Below are 24,045 nucleotides of genomic sequence, written 5' to 3'. Positions count from 1 at the left end.
ATTTGAGAGGAGATGCTGTGTTGAGTAGTTGGTTCCATGTAGAGACGGTAAAGAATTCGCCTACAGTGTAGGAGACTCGAGTTCGATCCCTGGGTTGGGAAGATCCCCTTGAGAAGGGAATGGCAACCCACTCCAGTATTCTTGCCTGAAAAATCCCATGGACAGAGGAGCCTGGTGGGCTACAGTCCATGGGGTCGCAAAGAGTTGGACTAGACAGAGTGACTAACACAACAACCTACACTTCAAGCAAAAGATAAAAGTTGGGGTGTTATCAATGTATATATAATATATAGAGTTTTGAAATTGGATGAGATTCCTAAGTAAGATTCCTAAATAAGTGTAGACAGAGGAGAGGTCAAAGGACTGAGCCAGGGAACTTCTCTGCATACGGATCAGGAAGATAAAGCAGCAGCAGCAGAGGAGCCCAAAGAGGAAGACCTAGAGAGGGATGGAGAGGCCGCTGAGTTCTGGGAGACAAGTGGAGAAAGTATTTCAAGGGGAAATGATCACAAGGGACAAGTCTGCTGAGATGTCAAGAAGATGAAGATTAAGAGGTGGACAAAACATGTGGAGTCTCTCTTCAAGAGGAGTCAAGAGAGGATGGTAAAGAGAGTCCAGACTCTTTCAGGGAGCTTTGCTGATTTGAAAAGGAGAGAACTGAAGGAAACTGAAGCTGAAGTTTGGGTGAAAAGACGGCAGAAATAAACAGCACATCTGACTGTGAATGGTAATGACCCAGCAGAGGACAATCAATGAAGAGAGATGTAACAGAGCAGCAGCAAGCAGGGGCCAGGCAGAATCACTCAGACTCACAGGAGTCTGGTTCAGAAGACTGACAAAGTACACAGTCTTCTCCCAACTGCTACTGCTGCTGCTAAGTCACTGCAGTCACGTCCGACTCTGTGCGACCCCATAGACGGCAGCCCACTGGGCTCCCTCGTCCCTGGGATTCTCCAGGCAAGAACACTGGAGTGGGTTGCCATTTCTTTCTCCAATGCATGAAAGTGAAAAGTCAAAGTGAAGTCGCTCAGTCGTGTCCAACCCTCAGCGACCCCATGGACTACAGCCCCCCAGGCTCCCCCGTCCATGGGATTTTCCAGGCAGGAGTACTGGAGTGGGGTGCCATTGCCTTCTCCTTCTCCCAACTAAATCCCAGCATTTCTGTGATACAGTTCCGAAGAGTCAGGACTTACGAGGAAAGGACATAATCATCCAAACCTGTATGGGCTGAAGGCAAAACTTCATGAGGTTAAGTTCTCGTTTTGCACTTGAAGATTATAACTGGATACCTGTTCCATGGCGTATGATGAGCTGAACACCCCGCTGCTGCTGCTGCTGGAGCTGGTTGAGGAATCTGCGGAGCTCCCAGATGGTGTCCCACTGCCAGAAGTCTTCACTGTGAGGATTTGTTCATCAGAGAAGCCCAGCTGGTGGAGTAGCTTTTGATCTTTATTCACTGTCAGCTGCAGAAAGTGGTTTCTTAATTATTACTGAGAAGGAAAAGAGGAGAATATTGACAACAGACTAAAGTGACACAAAATGTGTATTTACACCTACCAGACTGTCATTTGTAAATATCTGTATACTGTCCACTGGAGAGCACAACTGCTTGGCTATCTTCCACCGGACACTCCCTATAGTTTCATTACTGTGAGCCTGTAAAATGAAGTGAAACAATATTGTAATTCGCTCATCAATTAATTTAAACAGCTACTAGTGAGCACCTTATATGTACTGGGCACTGCTGCAGAAGCTGGGAACATAGCAGAGAACCCAAAGACAAGAACCCTTGCCCTCATGAGGCTTCCCCGCTGCAGTAATTAAACATTCTATTCCATACGTCACTCCCCATCATGCATGTAATCAAATTTCAAATCCTTCCACTGCAGAGCTTTCCATTCTTCCCCTTCTCACCTTGCTCTAGTCACACCAGCCACTTTCCTTGCCATTGAATAAACCCAACAGACTCCCACCTTAGGACCTTTGTACCTGCTGCTCCCTTGGTATGGAGAGCTCCTCCCCAGAAATAACTTGCTCTGTCAATTCATTCAAGTCTCCATTCAAATGTGACCACCTCAGAGACCTTCCCTGTCCATTCTAAACTATGTCACGTGGTATTCTTCTTATATCTTTATAACACTCATTATCACCTGATATCATGTACTTATGTATCTGCTTAGACCCTATCAACTTCCTTTCACTTCAGATCTTTATTCTAAATTTGTTTACTAAACAGCTTTTAAAATAGTCATTTTTGCTGCTATCTTAATCAATGAGGTTCATATGAAAATAACAAGACAATATGGCTTCAGAACTTAATGGAAACCTACCTCTACAGTGAAGGTATCTTTGGTAGACTCATAAGTAACGTTAAGAGTTAAAAGATGTCCATGGAATGAGGCACCATGAGGTAGAATAGTTCGGGGAACAGAGTAAAAATCCTTGAAAAAGACACAGCAAGTCAAACAAACAGGACAGTGCCACAGTTAAATGTCACAAAAAAAACACTCCTAACAGACTAATTATAGCATGATAAAGTTGTTTTACAAAGAAGAGAGGCTTACCTCTATAGTGATCACGTAACGTTCTGCCAGAAGCAGTAATCGTTCAATTATTACAAGTTTAGTGGATCTATGAATTAAAAAAAATTTTTTGAACATACTTGAATTGCTAACATGAGCTCAATTTCAGTCTCTTTAACCAAAACCACAATCACATTTAGCCCTCACTGAAATCTGCAAAAGTAAACTTCCCTTTTACTCAAGGGGGCGATGGTTCAAACGGGTCACAGCTGTCATACACAGATGGAATAACAGTGGAGAAGCTGGCCCTGCCCCACATTTCCTTTCCTGTCCTTTTCTCTTTTTTTTAAATAGTTGTTCCGCAAATAGAAGGCCTGCGCTTCTTCTGGGTCTGCAGACTTATTTGTTTATCAATTCACCAAGAATGAACAATCAGTGAATTTGAATCTCATAATCTTACAACTAAAATATGCCACATAATTCTGTAAACACACAGAACTGACAAAGTTCTGAACTGCCTGAAATTTAGAAGACAAACGTAAACCATTTAGTTTGCCACAAATGAGAACTGCTGTTTAATTAGCTCAAGAATGAGGCAGAAGAAAAAGGACCCCCCCCCCCTCAAAATGTTCATCTGGTTTATGTGACTACCCTGTATAGTTAAAACATATAACAGAATATGGTATCCCAGGGATTTTCAAAATAGTTAAGAAATCAACACACATCAAGACATATAATCATCTTTGGAACAGAAAACACATAGCAAGGAAGTGCGGAGCTCTCAGACTCTAAAAATGAGACCTGAGGTCTCTTTAGGTCAGAGTTAAGGAATCTTACATATCATTTGAAATAAGAGGACTCCAATATTCAGCAGCTTATACAGTGACAGCTCCACACTTTATTAAACACGACATGTGTTAACACTGACAGATGAAAATCCAAGTGCCCTCAAACACTTGATATTCCAGAAAGTCTAAATAGTTCATATAGGTCTATTTCTAAATCTCAGGCATGCTGATTAGCAGTACTGGAAATTTCACTTTAAAAAGAGTTGGTTAGCACAGGGAATTATACTCAATATCTTGTAATAAACTATAATGGAAAACAATACAGAAAAAAGTATACATATATAACTGAATCACTTTGCTATAAACTGCTTTAAAGGCTTTAAAAAGAAAAGGAACGTCCCCAACTGTAAACAAAGAGAAAGAAATACACACATAAAGTGATTCCAGAAGTAGAGACTCTATCAGCACCAACCACTGGAGGGCAGCAGAATGAGACACAGAGGGAGCTCTTTTGAGCACCTGAGCATCACTGATTTGGGGCTGCTCACCAGTAATGAAAGACTTATTAAAATCCCACAGAAGTAGTTTAGCTGCTTCAATTTAATTTTCTAAATATCCATCTATTCTCCTCACTATACCAAAGAAGTACAGAAAATGCTTAACTCAAATTTCACTGACAACATCTGAAAACACTCAATACAGCAATGTGATTTAGAGATGTCAATTCAAACTTTTAACACAATTATTTGAAAAATAAATTTAAGTACATAAATCTTAACTATGATTATATCATAATGTACAATATTAATCATCATATGCCACTTCATTTTTTTTACACTGTTGGTGTCATGATTTGTCTATTCAGAAAGTTATGTCTAAGTAAATATTTCAAATCTGAAAAAAATTATTCTTCATACAAAGAATATATCTTGGTTCAATCATAAAGAGTGGGCTACTCATATTACACAGAGTTAAAGTAAAATGAATCAAATGATAAAATATATGACAGGGAATACATAATTTTCAAGGATATGACTATTTGAAATATACATGAAATAAAATGAGGAAATGAACAATTAATTGAGAGATCGCCAAGGAAGAAAAAAGATCCCAATTTTATTTTACAGCTGACCTGTCTTCGTGTGTTGGGTGCTTGCTGTGACTTCTGTAAGTGCTTACCTGTAAGGAGACTGGACTGATGTGGCTACAGTTGGCATGGCAGTCGCTGTCAGCATTTTCGTTGCTCTGGTCACAGCGTGTGTCAGAGTGGGGCCCCCAAGTGCTGAACTGGCTGCCTATGTAACAAGAAATTATTCTACATCAGGGTTTCTCAGCATCAGCTCTGCTGACATTTTGGGCTGGAAGGTGTTTTGTCATGGAAGACAGTCTTGGACTTTGTAGGACGCTTAGTGGCATTTCTGACTTGTACTCACCACCCACTGGCCACCAGGTACCCGGCAGGACCCATCTAGTGACAACCAGAAAGTCTCTAGACACTGCCAAATGTCCCCTGGGAGGCCAAATAATCTCCAATTGAGAACGACTGTTCTACATGTGTTATTTCTTACAACAGCACCTTATTTAGGGTACCTGAATACTTTAAGTGTTTTTATGACCATGTATTTGGATGAAAGTCACAACCTGGGAACTCCTGTACAGATTCATCGCCAGCATACATTCATTACCAGAAAATTTAACTTTTCAACTTTTGAGGGCAGTAGCATTTTATGCTTTTGGAACACTCTTTATTAGGTATTAAACTTCAACAAGCACAAATTAAGAATGAAAAGATGAATGCTTAATACTCTAACCATCATGCTAGAAATAAGGCATTGGAAATACACATGAGATAGTATTATGTCACAGGCTACTAATGGACAAAGACAGCCAATGCCACCTACTATTGAGTGTGTTGCTATGGCTTTTAACAGCATTTATGATATAAATGAAATGACACATGAGGAATGATGGGAAAAGAAGCAAGTATGTATATAAAACTTCTGGACCAAGAAAGGAGAAAAAGAATCTATTAAAATGTAGAATGTACAGAATACAGTTTTATACCCCAAAAGGAGGTGGGGAGTGAGGTGTGGCAGGGTAGGTGAAACAGGGAAGGGAGATGGTAGAGGGAGAAGGAATGATTTCCCATAAAGTTACATTTATTTCTATATTGTGGGCATCAAGGTAAATGCCTGTTCCCTATGCCAATACTGCTGGCAAATTCTTCCAACGGGACCCAGCCAGAAATATCAGAACTATACATGATCTCAAAATACAAAATTATAAATGGAAGAAAACTCAAAGCATTTATTTCAAAAAAAGGTTAAATAAAATTTGCTACTCACTTCTAATCTTGTGTAGCAATCAGCAATGAATTTCTTATGTAATGATACAGAATCCTAAAAGTTAAGAGGTAAATGGAAATTAATGAGTCTACTATTTAGTTGTAATCATTATCAAGGATAAAATGTCAAAATAAAGAAGCTCAACTTTCAGGCACACCAACTTATCAATTAAAAATACATTACTTTTTGTGTATGAGCACCTTTTCTCCTTACTTACCTTCTTTAACCTAGGATTTAGATTAATGTAACTGTAGTTTATAATTAACTGAATAGCCTCATTAGCAATTTCTTCATCAGGTGATTCCATGGCTATTTTCCAAATGAAATCCATTCCTATCAATTCCAGTTTTTCGACATACTGTTCAAAAGAAAAAAAAAATAGCACATCAAGTTCACAAAAATACAATTATTTTCTGCTACACTGTAACTCCATACCTCTTACAGTTCACTATGAATTAAGGCTACAAAAACCAAGCTATACTCGAGAACATTAGTATATAAAACAACAGTTTTATATAATAATTTTTTAAAACAAAAAACAGCCAACAACAGAAACACTGGGCAACTTCCACGGAATCGGGACAGATAAGGAGATTTTTCTCCAGATGTTATCCTAAACTGAAGCTGCAGCTCTACCCAGATGGGGCACGGACGCACACATGCAGGGGTAACGTGGGCGCCCCCTGCAGGAGCTTTTCTTCAAAGGAAAGGGAGTCAAGCCAGACTCCTCGGGGCTCAATCTGGTCTTCTCAAAGCTCAGTTAGAAATGGCAAGATCGAGGGTTACAAGATCTCGTAAAAATTCTAGGAAGTTAGGCCATGAATGAAACAGATCTGGAAAAAGAGTTATTTTTCACCTTTTTAAAGCTACTTGACGTAAATATAAATGTAAGCTGTATACATTCTCATTTTCCTGCTTTGTCTGTTCTTAAAAATTTTCCCCCAAATCCTTGCTGCTAAGACCCCAGAACTGAAGATTTTGGTATGTTCTCAGGTACCTGTGAACTGTTGCAGGGATCTGAGAGGTTACAAGCTGGGCTAGAACTATCCCTACTTTGCGTTCACCCAGCCACAGGAGGCCACTGGCTCTCTCAGATCAGCAAAAAGCAAAGAGGAATCTGAGAAGTCACCTGTATGGGAAGGGGAATGCCCTCACACTCTGAGGAGCTCTCTGAATGACGCAGGAGACTGCAGTCAAAGGGGGAGCCCATTCTTTTCAAAAGACCTCATGTCTTCTCTCAATTAGAATATTTTCTTTTTCTTTGCTGAATACCAAGTTCTACTAGATGACCCAAGTTATCTAGGTCTGAAAGCAACGCTGCTTACCAGCTGAGCTCCTTGTCTTTTCAATCGGTGGTCACACAGATTCACATTCTCAAAGAAAGTCTTAAATAAGGTAAACCCTGAAATTATAGAACGTCAGATAAATTCATGTGCTCTTGGTACCACAGATAATCAATGAAAAGACAAAGTATATCAAGAGCTAAAATGATAAAACTTTCAGAACAAAACAGGCACAAATCTTCAAGACAGTCAATTAGGCAACCCTTAAAACTCAAAACTAAAAGGGCAAATAACCCCATTTAAAGATGAGAAAGATTTTAACGGACATCTTTTCAAAGGGGATAAGTGACCAAAGAGCCCATGAATATCCTTAGTCATCAGGGGAATGCATATTAAAGGCCATGAGATTCCATCTCAAAACCACTAGGATGGCTAAAATAAAAATGACAGTTTATAATTATTAGAGAAGATGTGGACAAATCAAAACCTCATATACTGCTGGTGGGATTATAAAATGGTATAGCCACTTTGCAAAAAAGATTGACAATTCCTCAAATGTTAATTATATCATATAGCAATTTTACTCCTAGGTAGATAAAAACTTGTACACGGACATTTACAGCAGCATTATTGACAATAACCAAAAGTGGTAACAACCCAGATGCCTATCCATTGATGAATGGATAAATACAATGTGTTATATCCATTCAATGAAGTATTATCCAGTCATATGGAATGAAGTTTTGACACGTGCAAAAACCTCGGTGAACCTTGACCACATTATGTCTCAGCATGATCAAGAAGCCAAATATAAAAGGTGACATACTGCAAGATTCTACTGATATAGAATGTCCAGATCAGAGTAACCCACAAGGACAACAAGCAGATGCGCAACTGTGGAAAGGGGAGAATGCAGCGTGACTACTACCTAGTTTCCTTCCGGGGTGATGAAAATGTCCTGAGATGAACAATGGTGAAGGCTGAAAAAGATTGTGAACATACAAAAAACACTTCGTGCACACTTTAAAAAAATAAATTTTATGGCATGTAAAATTCATATCAATAAGAAAAATTTCAATTAAACAACTGAAAAGAGGATTTTTATACTTGGACCAATTTTTACCTTAAATGAATCCTTTTTATACTAAGTAATTTCACGAAAACAGTTTGACAGTTATTAGGCTGTGTAATTTAAAAATACCATTCATGTAAAAAGAAATTCATTTGTTTATATAAACATGTTTATATAGATGTATCTTTATATGTATAAGGCCAAGTCCAGAAGCATATACCAAACTGTGAAGCTGTTTCTCACAGTGGGCTGAAAAGAAAAAAATTTAAAGAACTGAAAAAACAATTTTAAAGTTTTTCCTTACCATTCATAGTGATTTCATATGACTCCAATTTAAGAATTTTCTCCTTGAAGAGCTGCTGCTGAACATCACTCTCAAGATCATGTTGCCCTTTTGTAAACCATTCAAAACACATCTGTGAATCAAGACAAATATCACCCTGTAACTAAAACCCACTTCAGGCAAATACATAATCCAAACGAGGAAAGCAAAGACAAATGATTTTTAATTCTTCAGAAATTTATAATGCCTTCAGTTCATTCAGTTGCTCAGTCGTGTCCAACTCTTTGCGACCCCATGAATCACAGCACGCCAGGCCTCCCTGTCCAAAACCAACTCTCGGAGTTCACTCAGACTCACGTCCATCGAGTCGGTGATGCCATCCAGCCATCTCATCCTCAGTCGCCCCCTTCTCCTCCTGCCCCCAATCCCTCCCAGCATCAGTCTTTTCCAATGAGTCAACTCTTCACACGAGGTGGCCAAAGTATTGGAGTTTCAGCTTTAGCATCATTCCTTCCAAAGAAATCCCAGGGCTGATCTCCTTCAGAATGGACTGGTTGGATCTCCTCGCAGTCCAAAGGTCTCTCAAGATTCTTCTCCAACACCACAGTTCAAAAGCATCAATTTTCTTCAGCGCTCAGCTTTCTTCACAGTCCAACTCTCACATCCACACATGACCACAGGAAAAACCATAGCCTTGACTAGACGGACCTTTGTTGGCAAAGTAATATCTCTGCTTTTCAATATGCTATCTAGGTTGGTCATAACCTTTCTTCCAAGGAGTAAGCATCTTTTAATTTCATGGCTGCAGTCACCATCTGCAGTGATTTTGGATCCCCAGAAAAATAAAGTCTGCCACTGTTTGCACTGTTTCCCCATCTATTTCCCATGAAGTAATGGGACCAGATGTCATGATCTTTGTTTTCTGACTGTTGAGCTTCAAGCCAACTTTTTCACTCTCCACTTTCACTTTCATCAAGAGGCTTTTTAGTTCCTCTTCACTTTCTGCCATAACGGTGGTGTCATCTGCATATCTGAGGTTATTGATATTTCTCCTGCCAAGCTTGATTCCAGCTTGTGCTTCTTCCAGGCCAGCATTTCTCATGATGTACTCTGCATATAAGTTAAATAAGCAGGGTGATAATACACAGCCTTGACGTACTCCTTTTCCTATCTGGAACCAGCCTGTTGTTCCATGTCCAGTTCTAACTGTTGCTTCCTGACCTGCATACAGGTTTCTCAAGAGGCAGGTCAGGTGGTCTGGAATTCCCATCTCTTTCAGAATCTTCCACAGTTGATTGTGATCCACACAGTCAAAGGCTTTGTCATAGTCAATAAAGCAGATATAGATGTTTTTCTGGAACTCTCTTGCTTTTTTGATCACCCAGCGGATGTTGGCAATTTGATCTCTGGTTCCTCTGCCTTTTCTAAAACCAGCTTGAACATCTGGAAGTTCACAGTTCACATATTGCTGAAGCCTGGCTTGGAGAATTTTGAGCATTACTTTACTAGCGTGTGAGATGAGTGCAATTGTGTGGTAGTTTGAGCATTCTTTGGCATTGCCTTTCTTTGGGACTGGAATGAAAACAGACCTTTTCCAGTCCTGTGGCCACTGCTGAGTTTTCCAAATTTGCTGGCATGTTTAGTGCAGCACTTTCACAGCATCATCTTTCAGGATTTGAAATAGCTCAACTGGAATTCCATCACCTCCACTAGCTTTGTTCGTAGTGATGCTTTCTAAGGCCCACTTTACCTCACATTCCAAGATGTCGGGCTCTAGGTGAGTGATCACACCATTGTGATTATCTGGGTTGTTAAGTTCTTTTTTGTACAGTTCATCTGTGTATTCCTGCCACCTCTTCTTAATATCTTCTGCTTCTGTTAGGTCCATACCATTTCTGTCCTTTATCGAGCCCATCTTTGCATGAAATGTTCCCTTGGTATCTCTAATTTTCTTGAAGAGATCTCTAGTCTTTCCCATTCTGTTGTTTTCCTCTGTTTCTTTGCACTGATCGCCGAGGAAGGCTTTCTCATCTCTTCTTGCTATTCTTTGGAACTCTGCATTCAGATGCTTTTATCTTTCCTTTTCTCCTTTGCTTTTCGCTTCTCTTCTTTTCACTGCTGCTGCTGCTGCTGCTGAGTCGCTTCAGTCGTGTCCGACTCTGTTCGACCCCATAGACGGCAGCCCACCAGGCTCCCCCATCCCTGGGATTCTCCAGGCAAGAACACTGGAGTGGGTTGCCATTTCCTTCTCCAATGCAGGAAAGTGAAAAGTGAAAGTGAAGTCGCTCAGTCGTGTCCTACTCTTCGCGACCCCATGGACTGCAGCCCACCAGGCTCCTCCACCCATGGTATTTTCCAGGCAAGAGGACTGGAGTGGGGTGCCATCGCTTTCTCCCTTCTTTTCACTGCTATTTGTAAGGCCTCCCCAGACAGCCATTTTGCTTTTTTGCATTTCTTTTCCATGGGGATGGTCCTGATCCCTGTCTCCTGTACAATGTCACAAACCTCAGTCCATAGTTCATCAGGCACTCTATCTATCAGACCTAGGCCCTTAAATCTATTTCTCACTTCCACTGTATAATCATAAGCGATTTGATTTAGGTCATACTTGTATGGTCTAGTGGTTTTCCCTACTTTCTTCAATTTAAGTCTGAATTTGGCAATAAGGAGTTCATGATCTGAGCCACAGTCGGCACCTGGTCTTGTTTTTGTTGACTGTATAGAGCTTCTCCATCTTTGGCTGCAAAGAATATAATCAACCTGATTTCGGTGTTGACCATCTGGTGATGTCAATGTGTAGAGTCTTTTCTTGTGCTGTTGGAAGAGGGTGTTTGCTATGACCAGTGCGTTCTCTTTGCAAAACTCTATTAGTCTTTGCCCTGCTTCATTCCGCATTCCAAGGCCAAATTTGCCTATAACCCCATATGTTTCTTGACTTCCTACTTTTGCTTTCCAGTCCCCTATAATGAAAGGATATCTTTTTTGGGTGTTAGTTCTAAAAGGTCTTATAGGTCTTCATAGAAACATTCAACTTCAACTTCTTCAGTGTTACTGGTTGGGGCATAGGCTTGGATTACTGTGATATTGAATGGTTTGCCTTGGAAATGAACAGAGATCATTCTGTCATTTTTGAGATTGCATCCAAGTACTGCATTTCAGACTCTTTTATTGACCATGATGGCTACTCCATTTCTTCTGAGAGATTCCTGCCCGCAGTAGTAGATATAATGGTCATCTGAGTTAAATTCACCCACTCCAGTCCATTTTAGTTCGCTGATGCCTAGAATGTCAATGTTCACTCTTGCCATCTCTTGTTTGACCACTTCCAATTTGCCTTGATTCATGGACCTGACATTCCAGGTTCCTATGCAGTATTGCTCTTTACAGCATCGGACCTTGCTTCTATCACCAGTCACATCCACAACTGGGTATTGTTTTTGCTTTGGCTCCATCCCTTCATTCTTTCTGGAGTTATTTCTCCACTGATCTCCAGTAGCATATTGGGCACCTACTGACCTGGGGAGTTCCTCTTTCAGTATCCTATCATTTTGCCTTTTCATACTGTATAATGCCTTAGTACCACTCAAAACTAAAATGATTGGAACTCTGGAACTAAATGAAGCAGTTAGTTACAGCAATCTTTCTTCTAGATAATGAAAATACATACTCATACTCTCCACTGAATCATTACATTTCAGTTTTTCCATGACATTTACTAATAAGCTTTATGCTGTGTTAGGCTCTGTCACATACTTGATCCTTTCAATAACTCTATGATGTAGTTAACGTTATTCTGCAAAATGAGAGGAGGAAATAGCGATTCACTTTAGGAAACATTGAAGCAGGGCAGTGCTCTTGGTTTAATCCACCCTCAGCTGTGCAACTGTAGTTCTAAAGATTTGTCTAGGCAGCAATTCTTTCTTTAGGGTTTCTGGGATACAACATCATTACAGGAACTCAAAGTTTCTGCTGGTTAACTTAAAATTAGTTTCATGGGAGGGGGAAAAAAAAAAAAACTAAAGAATACACTAAGTTCGCTATACTCACTTAGCTGAAATTGGTTTTATGTAGAACGGTTACCAAAATTACCAAAGATCTCATATGCTTGTGTATATCACATATATATAAAATATCTTTTCAACACTCTCAGCTCCTGGCTTATTATAAATGTATGCTTAGTAAACTGAAAAGTGTTTAGAATTGAAGATATGAGACATGCACAAAAATGTGAGATACACAAGATAAAGCAAAATACTATTTATTAAGTCACACTTTTGTCTCACTTCATCCATAACGCCGTCTTCTTACCTCTCTATCTAATTCACAAACATCCGGGCCAGTCACAAGACACTCCCAGATTTCCTTGGCACGATTCCAACCCAAATACAGAGTAGCTTCTTGCAAGAAAAATGCCAGGAATTTAAGATGGGCCTCTAAATACTGGAAAAAGAAATAATGTTAATTAGTCAACTTCAGGCATTTATACGTAAAAGCAAAAAAAAACCAAAAACAACTGAAATTAAAAAGTAGTTTTACCTTTAAGTAAAAAGTAGTTTACCTAATGCTTTCTCTTGTAATTTAGGGTAAAGCAAATGTGAAAAATCCGTTTATGAGGTGACAATACAATGTAGCAGAAACTACGTGTCTATTACAAATTCAGGTGACTTTAGATGCCAAGCAATCTCAGAGTAAAACACCAGAACACAACTGATGAGTGAAGATATTTTTCTATTTTTTGGAAAACAATATTACTGACAGCCTTGAGAAACAAAAAGCCATGAGCCACAGAACTGACAATTATATTTTTGATCAAAGACAAAAGATATTTATTTTTAATACCATATCATATGCAGTTATGTTAGGTGATTTACTGAAAGATATATCCACAAATATCAATTTTCTAACCTTTTACTTCAAGGTGGTTTTATTAAAGATTAAAAACTGTTCCATCATGACAAAGACACCTCATGCTTCCTCTTTAGAGTTCCTTCCAATAAATATTACTTTTATAGTTCAAATGCAAAAAGGTCAAATGGATGCTGTAAGTCATGAAACAACAGCACAATGCCAGGTACCTCCCGGTAGGTATATCGGCCATCCACTAGTGTTGAACCAGTTAAGCCTCCAGGTCCAGCCACGGCTGCTGCAAGCCGATGACAAGCTATCAAGCTTCCTGTTACCAGTTTTACTATTTCAAAATTTTTCTTCAAGTCTTGAATAATGCTCTTGGTGAAAACAAACAAAAAAAAGGTATGAGAATGTGCAGCTACTTTGTCAATTTAATACAAGCTTCTATTTGAGCATACTGTTGAAGAACAGCAAACATAAAAATTTTTCACTCACATTTCCTACATAAAAGTAAATGAAAACAATCTGATATGTACATTTACTTGGGAATTACTACAGAATTAACAAACTTCCCTGGTAAATTTCTGGTTCTAAAGGAATTTTTTGTTTTATTTTTTTTTTTTAAAATAAGTCTTTCAAAAGCACTATCTCACTTCTTGCATACTTTTCCAGATCTTTCTTCCGAAGTCTCTTACATTGAGGAGCCTCTAGTTCCTTAAGTGAACTGATGTTTTTTCACAATATAAAACAAGTCTTGCGAATCTTTTCAAATTCCTACAATACTATTCTAACTTTTAAAAATTGGCTTACTTCAGTAAATTAAGGAAATAAAATATAAATGAGTTAGGGATATATCAAAAGAAAAGCTCTACAGATGTGAAAGCAGAATGATGCTTAAATTCAAGACTATTAAATAATATAAATGAATTATATAATAACCATAAAACTGTAACAGTCACTATAAAACTTAGCAATCTTTTGATGTTTAGTCATTACAAAAGTAACTGCATAATAATCAAGTATAGCAATCCTCTTACCTTGTCTTGCTTCTGATAGGTTTGTTTTATGAACGAGCGGGTGATTTCATGTAGCTGACGCAAAGCTGGTACCACCCATACAAACTGGGGATTATTAATCTGAGACGACTAGAGTTAAAAAGAAGTTACATTAATTTAGAAATAAATGGCAGATTAAATTTATTAGCTATAAAAAAGTTCCAAGTCAATTAGGTTTTACTGTTACACATTCTATTATTTTTCTCTTCACATTGCTCATTTATAGTTTATCTCCATGCACTCATAATTCAGTCTCCAACTTCTTACTCTGCATGCAATCCTAAAGCCAAGAACTGCAAACAGGAGTGGATATGAAGTGACAGTAAATGTACAGGGGTACATCAGCAAAAACAGCAACAAGGAATTAGCAACTTCAGAGGACAGATTATAAGTAGCACAGGCTGCTAGGATATGCTGACATAATCAAATAAATCACTGGCACAGGCTTAACTTGGATAATACAGACGTGGCTGATAAGTAAAATGGTATAAAAATATGATTTTCTAAAATGACATGATCAAGATACCAATGATATGATCAAGATACTAACAGTGGTCTAAGTATTAAAGAAAATATCCATGATCTGCTTGTATTTCCTAGTTAAAACAATTTTAGAAGAGAGAATTCTGGTTTTATTAATTATTACAGCCACTTTATAGTTTATATTTTTCAAAACACTTTAAAATATGTTATTTCTGAAACTGGTGCATGACAATCCAGATCTTCACATACATATCTGAAAAGTCTGATGTTCATGCACTACTCTTTAAAAAAAGAACTGCTTTTTAATAAATGACATCTTTCAAACTATGAGATTACATTAAGAATGTCATATTAACACTATTAATCAACTGATCAAGTAACTCTCTAAAAACTGAATAACAGTTAGCATTTACTTTAAAACCTTTATTTTTTTAAAAAAGCCTTCTTGCTTCTTCAAGTCTTTCTGTAAGATAAAGATGCCTATAGGGGAGAAAAATACTTTTGATGTCATTTGCAGAAAACGGTTGTACTACCAAATACGTAAATGTGAGACAGCTACTGCCAAAATAATATTGGCTTTCCTAGAGATTAGCCAATCAATCAGCAAATACCATATTTCCTGGATTCTAAGATACAAATTTTATAAAATTTAACATTTCTGATAGTGATACTTCTTAACAATTATATAAAAGAAACTTTCTGGCCATTAGGCATAGGAGTAAGTTTAGATACTGCTATCCTTATGTGGGATGTGCACATTTGACTGTTAAAAAGGTATCTGTTCATCTACCCATCATTTCTGTTCTTACATGGCATAGTTAGCACCAAACAAGGATGGGTTTTTAATTTAAATGTAGATCACTGATTTGTTTCTTGAATGCTATCAAAGGATAATACTATGACGTGGTATTGACTAGCCTATCATGTCTATCAATTCAATTAAAAGCAAATAAAACTGCCAGTGGTCTTAAGACTAAAGCATTTTCCAAAGCCAGGAGAATCTGGTGTGACAGACTCATACTCTGTGAAGGGTTACATCATTTGTCATTAAACGTCTCTCTGTCCAAAGTTACAGCTTAATTCAAGAGGAACTATTTAACTTGTAGTATAAACAACTTAATGAAGGAAAAAAGCAGCTTGAGTTTTACAAAAAAGACAAGGACACAAAACTCCGTATTTCTCAACATGCCTCAAAATTCTATACTCTTAAAGATCTCAAAGAAGTCCAACGCACTACACTGCATAATGGAAAGCAGCATGCCACAGTGAGGCTGTACATACGGGATTAACCCTGTGATGCATGGTGCAATCACTGGCATCTTAGAATCAGAGAAATAAGGCATACATTAAAGGGCAACTACTTGCAAGACTAGCTAGGATATTTCTGCTAAGACATAAAAGTTGCAAAATGACAGAAACTAAAATTCTGAGGCTTAAGTCCAAACTGATACCTTCTGAAAGGATTATAAACATTGGGATATAAATATAAACCTTTTGGTAAATAATCAGGTATATTAGAAAGTATCATTATGAGTCAATTATGGTTAGATTATTTTTTTGACACTGAAAATTATCCTTTGGAATCTGAAAGGTATTTCTGACATAGCCTTTCTAGAGTTCAGCAAACAAGACAGATGTTATTTATTCCATCATATCTATGCTATGACATTATGCTGCTAAGCTATAATAAAATTTTTAAATTACTCTTTTCCATTTACAAAAGGGGCAAGAGAATACGGTGAACAATTAAAACAAAAATATTTGATAATGTCTGATAACGAAGCTGAGGTTTCATAAGTAGCAGTTAATGGTATATCCAAATTAAGACTGAACGTTAGCTGAAGCTGTAGAGGTCAACTAGTTTAGCCTGCAAACCTGTGCCTAAACTCTCCTTATTCATTTCTGTTAAAGAGTTGTCTTCTGGTGTTTCCAGTGATGAGAAACTCAGGAGACAGTGCATTCTGTGTCAGACTGTCTTCCCAGAAAGTTCAGTGATCTATGATACTGAAACATGCCTTTACCATAACTGCTTATGAGACATAAAAACTAAGTTGAATTAAACGTCTCTAACAATCCTAAAAGTATCTAAAAGAAAGCTTTCACATTCTTTCTTGAATTCTCACTTCTCAGAGCTGAATATCCCAATTCTTCATCTGCCTTGTTTTTCCAGACCTAGCCATTTATCTAGAACCAAAGTAAAAATTTTTACAAGGGTGGACACTTTTTAAAAATATTTCCTCCTGTGCTAATCAATCACATCATTGTGAGACTGTACTGAGGGCACCTTGCTATTTTGGCTTTCAGTTACGTATTTTGTCAAGTGGGGGTCATTCAGGTATGTGTAAATGATTTTAGTGTCTTCACAGGTGAAGCAGAGGAAGTAAGAGGAAGGGAACCAACATTTACTGAAAGGCTGCTGGGCACTGTGCTAAGGGGACTTCATATAATGACTTAAGGATATGCAAACACCACTGATCAAGTAAAAATGATTTTTTGTTGTTGTTTAGTAATATTTTTTGGATGCGTACATTTAAACTTTTTAATTTTAAAGTAAAAAAGAGTGAAATAAGAGGGAAAGGGTTGGGGGCAGACAGTGGAAGGTATAAAGGAAGCAAAGGAAAAGAGGACCAAGGAAGCCAAGGGTATCCTGGCAGAATCTACAGAAATGAAGTTAAGAAATAAAGGTCAGAATTTCTGAACACAACAATGGAACTTGGAATTTTAAGAGTGTCAAAAGCAGAGGGAAAGGCAATCAGTTGGAGGAGTAGAGGTAGCTGGGGGTGGGAGGGGAGTAAGAGGTGGGTGATCTTGTCTTACCCTTTGCTTAGTTTCTGTGTAGCCTGGCAGGGAGACATAATTCCCAGTCAGCCCACCTTGCTGCCTGGCAGGAAAGGGCATAGCATAGAAAAACACCTTTAGTGGCAGTATATAACTCACCCCCCTGCCTGGAGTCATGTCGGGGGCTTTGATCTTCCCACTGCCCCCCTTCAGCCACGGGTACTCTAAGAGAGTATTGCAAAAGCACTCAGTCAATGGAGAAGTGCTATGTAAATGCAAGTTGTTATTATTCGCAATGAAGGAATGGTACATCAGAATTTCCTTACTGGGAGCAGTGGGATATAAAAAATGAAGAATATTTCTTAATGACTCCAAAATTCTCCCTGTTACTTTTTGAGTTTTGTTGTAAAACATCAGACATGAGTGAAGTGACTGCAAAGAGAAGCAATAAAGATGCAGCGATGCTACTGGCTAGAAAGGCTAAAGTAATGCTCAGCTGTAACAAGGAAGGAACAGGGGTCAGGAAGAATTTTCTGGTTTCAAAAGTCATTTCCCTGGAGGGAAGAAAAAGTCCCTTCAGCTTTGACCTTCAGACCTATAAAGAAATGTATCTGTTACAGTGAAGAAAAGACCATTTTCTACAGATACCTTTTCTTTCTTACTATTAGTATCAAAAGATTTAAACTGCTTAAATAGCTCTGGATGAGTTTCAATCATAAAGACAGAGGGTGCTAAATTATCTGAATCGCTGAGCTGAGAAAACTGGAAAAATTCACATTGTATCTGAGTAGAAAGAGAGCAATGTTGTTGAATTAAAGGAATAATTTAATCATAATCTGAGGTACCAGCTCCAGTTTATGAATAATTTTAATGTAGAAAATTCACTTGATCAAATTTCAATGTCAGAAATATAACCCACAAAGTTCTTAAATGCCCCCAACTGAACTTTATGACCAAGCATAATTCAGGAGAATAAAAGCCTATGAGTTACCTAGGGCACTTAACATGAGTCTCTGAATTTACCAGTGTAAATTAGCAGTATTCAAAATCCTTTAAACAAATACTTATGGGGAAAATCAAGAAATACAGTTTACCAACAGAACTGTTAAGCGGTTAGCTATTTACTAAAGTCTTTTCTTAAGTCAACAGTGAAATGAAACCCCGCTTGCTGTGAGGTTTCATGTTTCATCTGAGCAACCTGAGGGCCTGCGTGGAGGAGGAAGACGTGCTCTAATCAGGGCTGCTGAAACCACGGAGGCAGGCTCCAGGGAGTGGCCACTGAGGTCAGCCCTCTCTAAGGAGAGCCTTGATGTTTAAGGACCGCACCGACAGGAGAGCTACAGCCATCACTGGCGGTTCTGCAGCCCCCCCTTACCAAGGACAGACGTGAAGCCTCCAGCCACCTGGAGGTCAAAGCCCTGGAGGGGAGGGCTCCCTATGCAGTCCCAGCAGCAGGTGCTCACGGAACAATCACTCTTCTGAGGAAGCACTTTAGGACCACGTCTGAACCAAGCATCCAAAAATGACTACATGCCAGCACTGAATGAGCCTCCTTCTCCCCTTCTTTCTCTCTTCTGACTCTTGGGAATTCCTCCATTTCTCTCTTACGGGAGAAAAATGGGCATGGTATTTATTAAACTTGTGCATATTTTGGATTTAATTTTAAAAAGAAAAACTAAGTTGAAGGTCTTATCATCTTATGAAAATAATATAGTAAAACTACTGTTTGAATGGGACTCTGGGTTTTTTTCCCTTTGTGAGTCAATAATTCCCCAAGCTTTAAATAATAAAGCACAGGTCATAAGAAAATATTCAAACAGCAGTCTGTATCTGAATACTACTTGAAAAAACACGATAATAATTTACTATTATCTTAAAATTATAACTCAATTTATTAAATAGAATTATTAAATTAGTATACCTTTTACTTATACCTCATCTGCAAATTCTTACCTTGAATCCATCCTTCTTGTTTTTATCCAGACCTGACCATTCTCCAGGCTGAAAATTAATTTTAATAGAAATGTAAGTGACTTGGTAAAAGCAGTACCTATAATTTCCCAATTTTGGACTCTAAGATTAAAGAGATTCCACACAGGACATTTAGCTTAATTTAAACAACAGGGGAGGAAAGTTATTTGGTTCTAATTACTCAGACAATACTATTACTCTGACAACAAAACTAGACCAAAGGTAAAACCAACCCTTTTAATATCTTCTATGCATTTAATTATGTAGCTCCTCTTGATTGCTTCTTTCACTGCATACGCGTCACTAAGGATTGTCAGGTGCTCCTCCAGAGCTTGTTGAATAAGGCTACTGGGCAGCGTGGGGAGATGAGCCAGTTCCCAGAGCACATCCAGCACCTACGGTAAACCACATGTGGTGAGCCAGCCCATATGCAAATAAAGCTGTTTTAAGCGCTTAGAGCTGGAAAAATTGGATTCTCCTGCCTTTCCAGAAGTGGTCTCAAAGCGAGCTTCCCGGCCTATTCGTCCAATAAGGCTCAATAGCTTCTGTCTCACTCTATCGCTCTCAGTCTCCCAGCTCTGTAGAACGAAAAAGACAAGACATAAGAATTGCTCCCCAGTCCGTTTTGATCACACTGGCAAAAAATGCAGAAACTTTAAACTTGGGCTAAAAAAGTTTAAGAAGAGTATGGTTAAATATTGCTAATCTAGAGGAAGGAGACCTCATTCTAGAGAAATTCAAAAGCACATTTGAGCACATACCTTCTGAATAAGAACAAACAAATGATTAAGCTGATCTGAATTAAACTTGACAGCTGCTGCAGCAATAATAGTATGAATGTTCTCAATCACAGTAGAGGATTGTCCTGACTAGAAAAGAAGACATTGGGGAAAAAGTTAAGTCTTGGAACCTGGAAAAACACAAGTCTTTCCCCAGAGACATACAGAAGCAAAAGTAAAACAGTAACAAAAATAAACTGATTCTAGACTATCAGCATACACTTGCATGATAAAACTGGTAAGACTACACGAAGCAACCATTATTAGTGGCTATCAGTTGGCCTTATTTTAATTTCTTGAAGCATTAAATCTCTAAAAAGAAAAAAAGATGAGAACCAAGTTCTCAATCTGACATATTCATTTTAAGAGGAGAACAAAATATTTTCAACTGGCTTAAAAACAATTTATACTGATTAAGTTTATAAGAAATACATACTAATCTTTCACATTTTATAAACGATCTTGAGGGCTTTGCCCATAGATATTTTGAGTTCAATTAATACTTATTTATCCATGGACAGTAAGTCACTATCCTTCTCCTTCTCTGATTAAAAAATGTCAGAAAAGGGCAAAAGCAATTCTGATCAACTTACCTGTATCTTCCAAATTTTAGTGAGCTCATCTAATGACAGTTTACTGCCCAAGAGTTCAATAATTCCCTTTATACGATCACAGTATTGTGCTTGGTCTATGTTGCCTAAGAGAAGAAACACCAGAGAGGCAGACAGATAATGAACGCTGACTTTCTAAACATGATTCTATTAATTCAAAGCAACAGGAACTTGCTATAAGATTATTTAAAGGTTAGTACAAAATAAAGATGACAATAGAAAAAATAAATAAAGGCTAATATAGTCAAAGCAACAATTTCATACATTTTTAACACAAAAGTATATTATTATGAGTTAGGTAATTTTTTAAAGGTAAGTTAACTTACCTTCCAATGCGATTGACAGAACTGAGTTTTCAACTAGCCAATCTAACAATCTGTCTGTATCTATAGCATTCTTCACAGATTTGGATAAAGTGCTATCTTCTATGAGTTTGGTTACCTAAAAAGACAGGATTATTGTGATTTAATCTAATGCAAATATTCATAATCAAAATCTTCACATATATCTTGTGACTTTTACAGTATTACAATGTAGTCTGATAATTAGCCTAAATGTATCAAAGGCCAGTTATTAGAAGTTAATAGACTACCTATTTTTAATGTCTTTAAAAAGAACACAGAGCTCACATTCCCTGGGCCACTGCTGACTGGCTCAGGGAAGCACATCCGACCCAAACTTCAATCAGAGAGTGTCTCCAAGTTCTATACTTGGGACCCGAGAGAAAGCATCAGTCCTTCCCCGGTCATGAGAACTATCCGTGGCCATGTCTACCTTATGAAGATGCCACTCTACATGGAGAGAGAGAACAAAGAAAAGCAGAGATAAGACCTGGACAGAGTCCTGGCCGTGGTTTGGTCTTGGATTCTTGTTGGTCCTGTTGCCCACCCGTGTCTCTGACCTTACGAGGTTTGGCTATTTTTATGAGATAGCCCAGCCTTCTTTTATTAAATTCTTCTTTTAATTTAAAATAATTCAAGAATCACTCAAATGATCAAGTGATTCACTCAAGAATCAAGAGTTACTTGTACCCAAGGATCCTAATTAGTATAAAACTGAAGGAAAATAATTGGAATTATGGCTGAACTCTATTGGCCCCACCTATCACTCACCAAAACCAACTATGCTCATGGAAAGTTTAGGAAGCTGCAAGATCTTATTTCCATCATTTTGCTTAGACCACTCCAGTTGTAAACAAAACAAAATTTTGCCCGAACCCCAGTTAAAAGATTTGGTTTAAGTAAGGGCATATCTGAAATATAATAAAAGTAATTATACCCTTGGGGTAAAAAGTAAACCTTAAACTTCATATTCCGAGGAATTGTGTTTCAGAAAAATCTCACTAAAACACTGAATACTTCATAGGATGAATTCTGAACATAATACATATGAAAGTATTACTTTATTAACAGACAACTGTAAACACAGACCATTTAATATATAATCACTGTTATCTCTTTTTGTGGGATTACAAGAAATTATTATTCATTTCCCAACATTTTTACATTAATAACAACTTTTGGAAGAACTTAAGAGTATCTATACTTTAAGTCTTCTAGAAACAAGTGCAAAACTTACTTCTTTGAGGGAATTCATTTTGGCACTGAAATGTGGTGATTTCAGCATGCGCAGCAGGATGTCTAGTCGAAGGTCGTCCACGACGGTCACCAGATCCGGCTGGAAGCGCATGCAAAGTAACTTGATGGCAGACAAGAGCTCAGGGATGCTAACCAATCTCTTTCATTTAAAAAGAAAACACACACACACACATACACAGAGAAAACAAAAAGGAACCGATAAAACATTGTGATACCAATTCTTCCACACACAGGAATAAAGGACATATTCAGTGACCATGATCTAGTGGTGCTTCACACGGTTGATGAACTCCATTCTGCTTTTAACCAAAAATCAGTGCGTGACTGAGCAAAGAAAAGAGAAGGGGTCTGAGAGAAAGTCAAGGCAGACAAAATGAATCATGTTAGAACAACTCTGGCTAGCTTTTAGTACCAAATTATTTTAAAGCTTCTTCAATGCTATACCAATGGTACTACTATCAAAACCAGCATGTTAGTTAAATTCTTAATGGTGTAACTTACTGAGAACCCTCCATTCATTTTATTGACTGAAGTTAACACCAACCATTTGGTACTTCAGAAAATAACATTTTTTTGGTCAGGAAATGTAAAATTAATTTCATGTGAGCTGTATGTGACCAGAATCCAAAGAGCAATGACATGTGAACCTTGCCCCAAGTCCTGGTTCTGCTTCTGTGGACCAACATGTGCTGCAATCCCGAGACTGGGGATGCATTACCTTGTCTTTGAGGTCCTTTTCCTCCACACTCCGCACATCCTGGATTGTATTAAGGATGACTGGATCTAGCATGGGCTGTAGGAAAAAAGTGCTAAAGTTAATAAGGACCCTTGAATCTGTCCTTAAACTAGAGAGGGGATCCTTCTTCATTCACATTTCACAAAGGAGAAGGTACAACGCAAAGATCTGAATCTAGTATCAGACTTCCACTAACTAATTAACACCATCCCAAGTAAACCCTTTTAACTGATTCTGAGCCTCAGCTTCTTTACTATCATATGGGTGCAGTTCCTCTTTACTTTCTTATAAGGGTCCTTTGAAGGGCAGCCAAAGACAACCAAAGACACACAGACTGACTTAAAGTATTAAACATGAGTATGTATCATTTGGAATAAAGTATTTTGCATTTGATTTTTAAAGAATAAACAGAAGCACAAACCACAAAAATATGATGCTTTATGCACTTACTTTTGTTAGCTGATATGTAAATGAGGCCTACAGATAAGACTCATACAACATACTGTTTGTTCCTGAATGGTAGCATAGCCAGATAACTAACTCTAAGTAATATATGAGAAGTAGTGAAAAATTAGCAAGGTCTAAATGATCACTTGTCTTCAAGTAAAATAATTTTTTTTAAGTAAAATAAGTTTTAAACTTATCTGGTGACTAGAAAATATTTGGCTGTCAAAGCAAGAACACATCAGCAATGAATTAAAATGCCATCATGCAATCATCCACATAGAATTCCCTTATTTACACTTATGCCAACTGTATAGTGAAAACAGGTTTGTCAGGATAAGAGGCAAGTCGCATAGCTCTTGTCAAGCATGTGCCAGCCTTACTTAGCTTTTACCACAACTCTGTGGGACAGGTATGGGTATTACTACTACTTTACAGATAAATAGGGA

At 37.9% G+C, this 24,045-nt stretch overlaps 1 protein-coding gene across 1 annotated transcript in view; it reads right to left on the bottom strand.

Moving 5' to 3' along the window:
- The window catches only part of USP24 (ubiquitin specific peptidase 24), a 163,498-nt gene that overhangs the window by 82,422 nt on the left and 57,031 nt on the right, over positions 1-24,045 (bottom strand). Inside the window, exons 9-28 of the mRNA XM_068966782.1 lie at positions 23,135-23,209; positions 22,397-22,555; positions 21,145-21,259; positions 20,801-20,904; positions 20,190-20,297; positions 19,911-20,006; positions 19,662-19,823; positions 19,411-19,458; positions 14,179-14,286; positions 13,369-13,518; positions 12,602-12,733; positions 8,315-8,426; positions 6,981-7,057; positions 5,873-6,013; positions 5,656-5,709; positions 4,490-4,605; positions 2,565-2,631; positions 2,331-2,441; positions 1,558-1,656; positions 1,290-1,463 (exon numbers count right to left, since the gene is read on the bottom strand). Coding sequence (XP_068822883.1) covers positions 1,290-1,463; positions 1,558-1,656; positions 2,331-2,441; positions 2,565-2,631; positions 4,490-4,605; positions 5,656-5,709; positions 5,873-6,013; positions 6,981-7,057; positions 8,315-8,426; positions 12,602-12,733; positions 13,369-13,518; positions 14,179-14,286; positions 19,411-19,458; positions 19,662-19,823; positions 19,911-20,006; positions 20,190-20,297; positions 20,801-20,904; positions 21,145-21,259; positions 22,397-22,555; positions 23,135-23,209 — 2,208 coding nt within the window. The remainder of the gene's footprint in view (positions 1-1,289; positions 1,464-1,557; positions 1,657-2,330; positions 2,442-2,564; positions 2,632-4,489; positions 4,606-5,655; positions 5,710-5,872; positions 6,014-6,980; positions 7,058-8,314; positions 8,427-12,601; positions 12,734-13,368; positions 13,519-14,178; positions 14,287-19,410; positions 19,459-19,661; positions 19,824-19,910; positions 20,007-20,189; positions 20,298-20,800; positions 20,905-21,144; positions 21,260-22,396; positions 22,556-23,134; positions 23,210-24,045) is intronic.

The sequence above is a fragment of the Capricornis sumatraensis genome, chromosome 2 (assembly GCF_032405125.1).
Source record: "Capricornis sumatraensis isolate serow.1 chromosome 2, serow.2, whole genome shotgun sequence".
Lineage (NCBI taxonomy): Eukaryota > Metazoa > Chordata > Mammalia > Artiodactyla > Bovidae > Capricornis > Capricornis sumatraensis.
The sequence above is the reverse complement of the archived record's forward strand: the minus strand, read 5'-3'. Positions and strand labels throughout refer to the sequence as shown.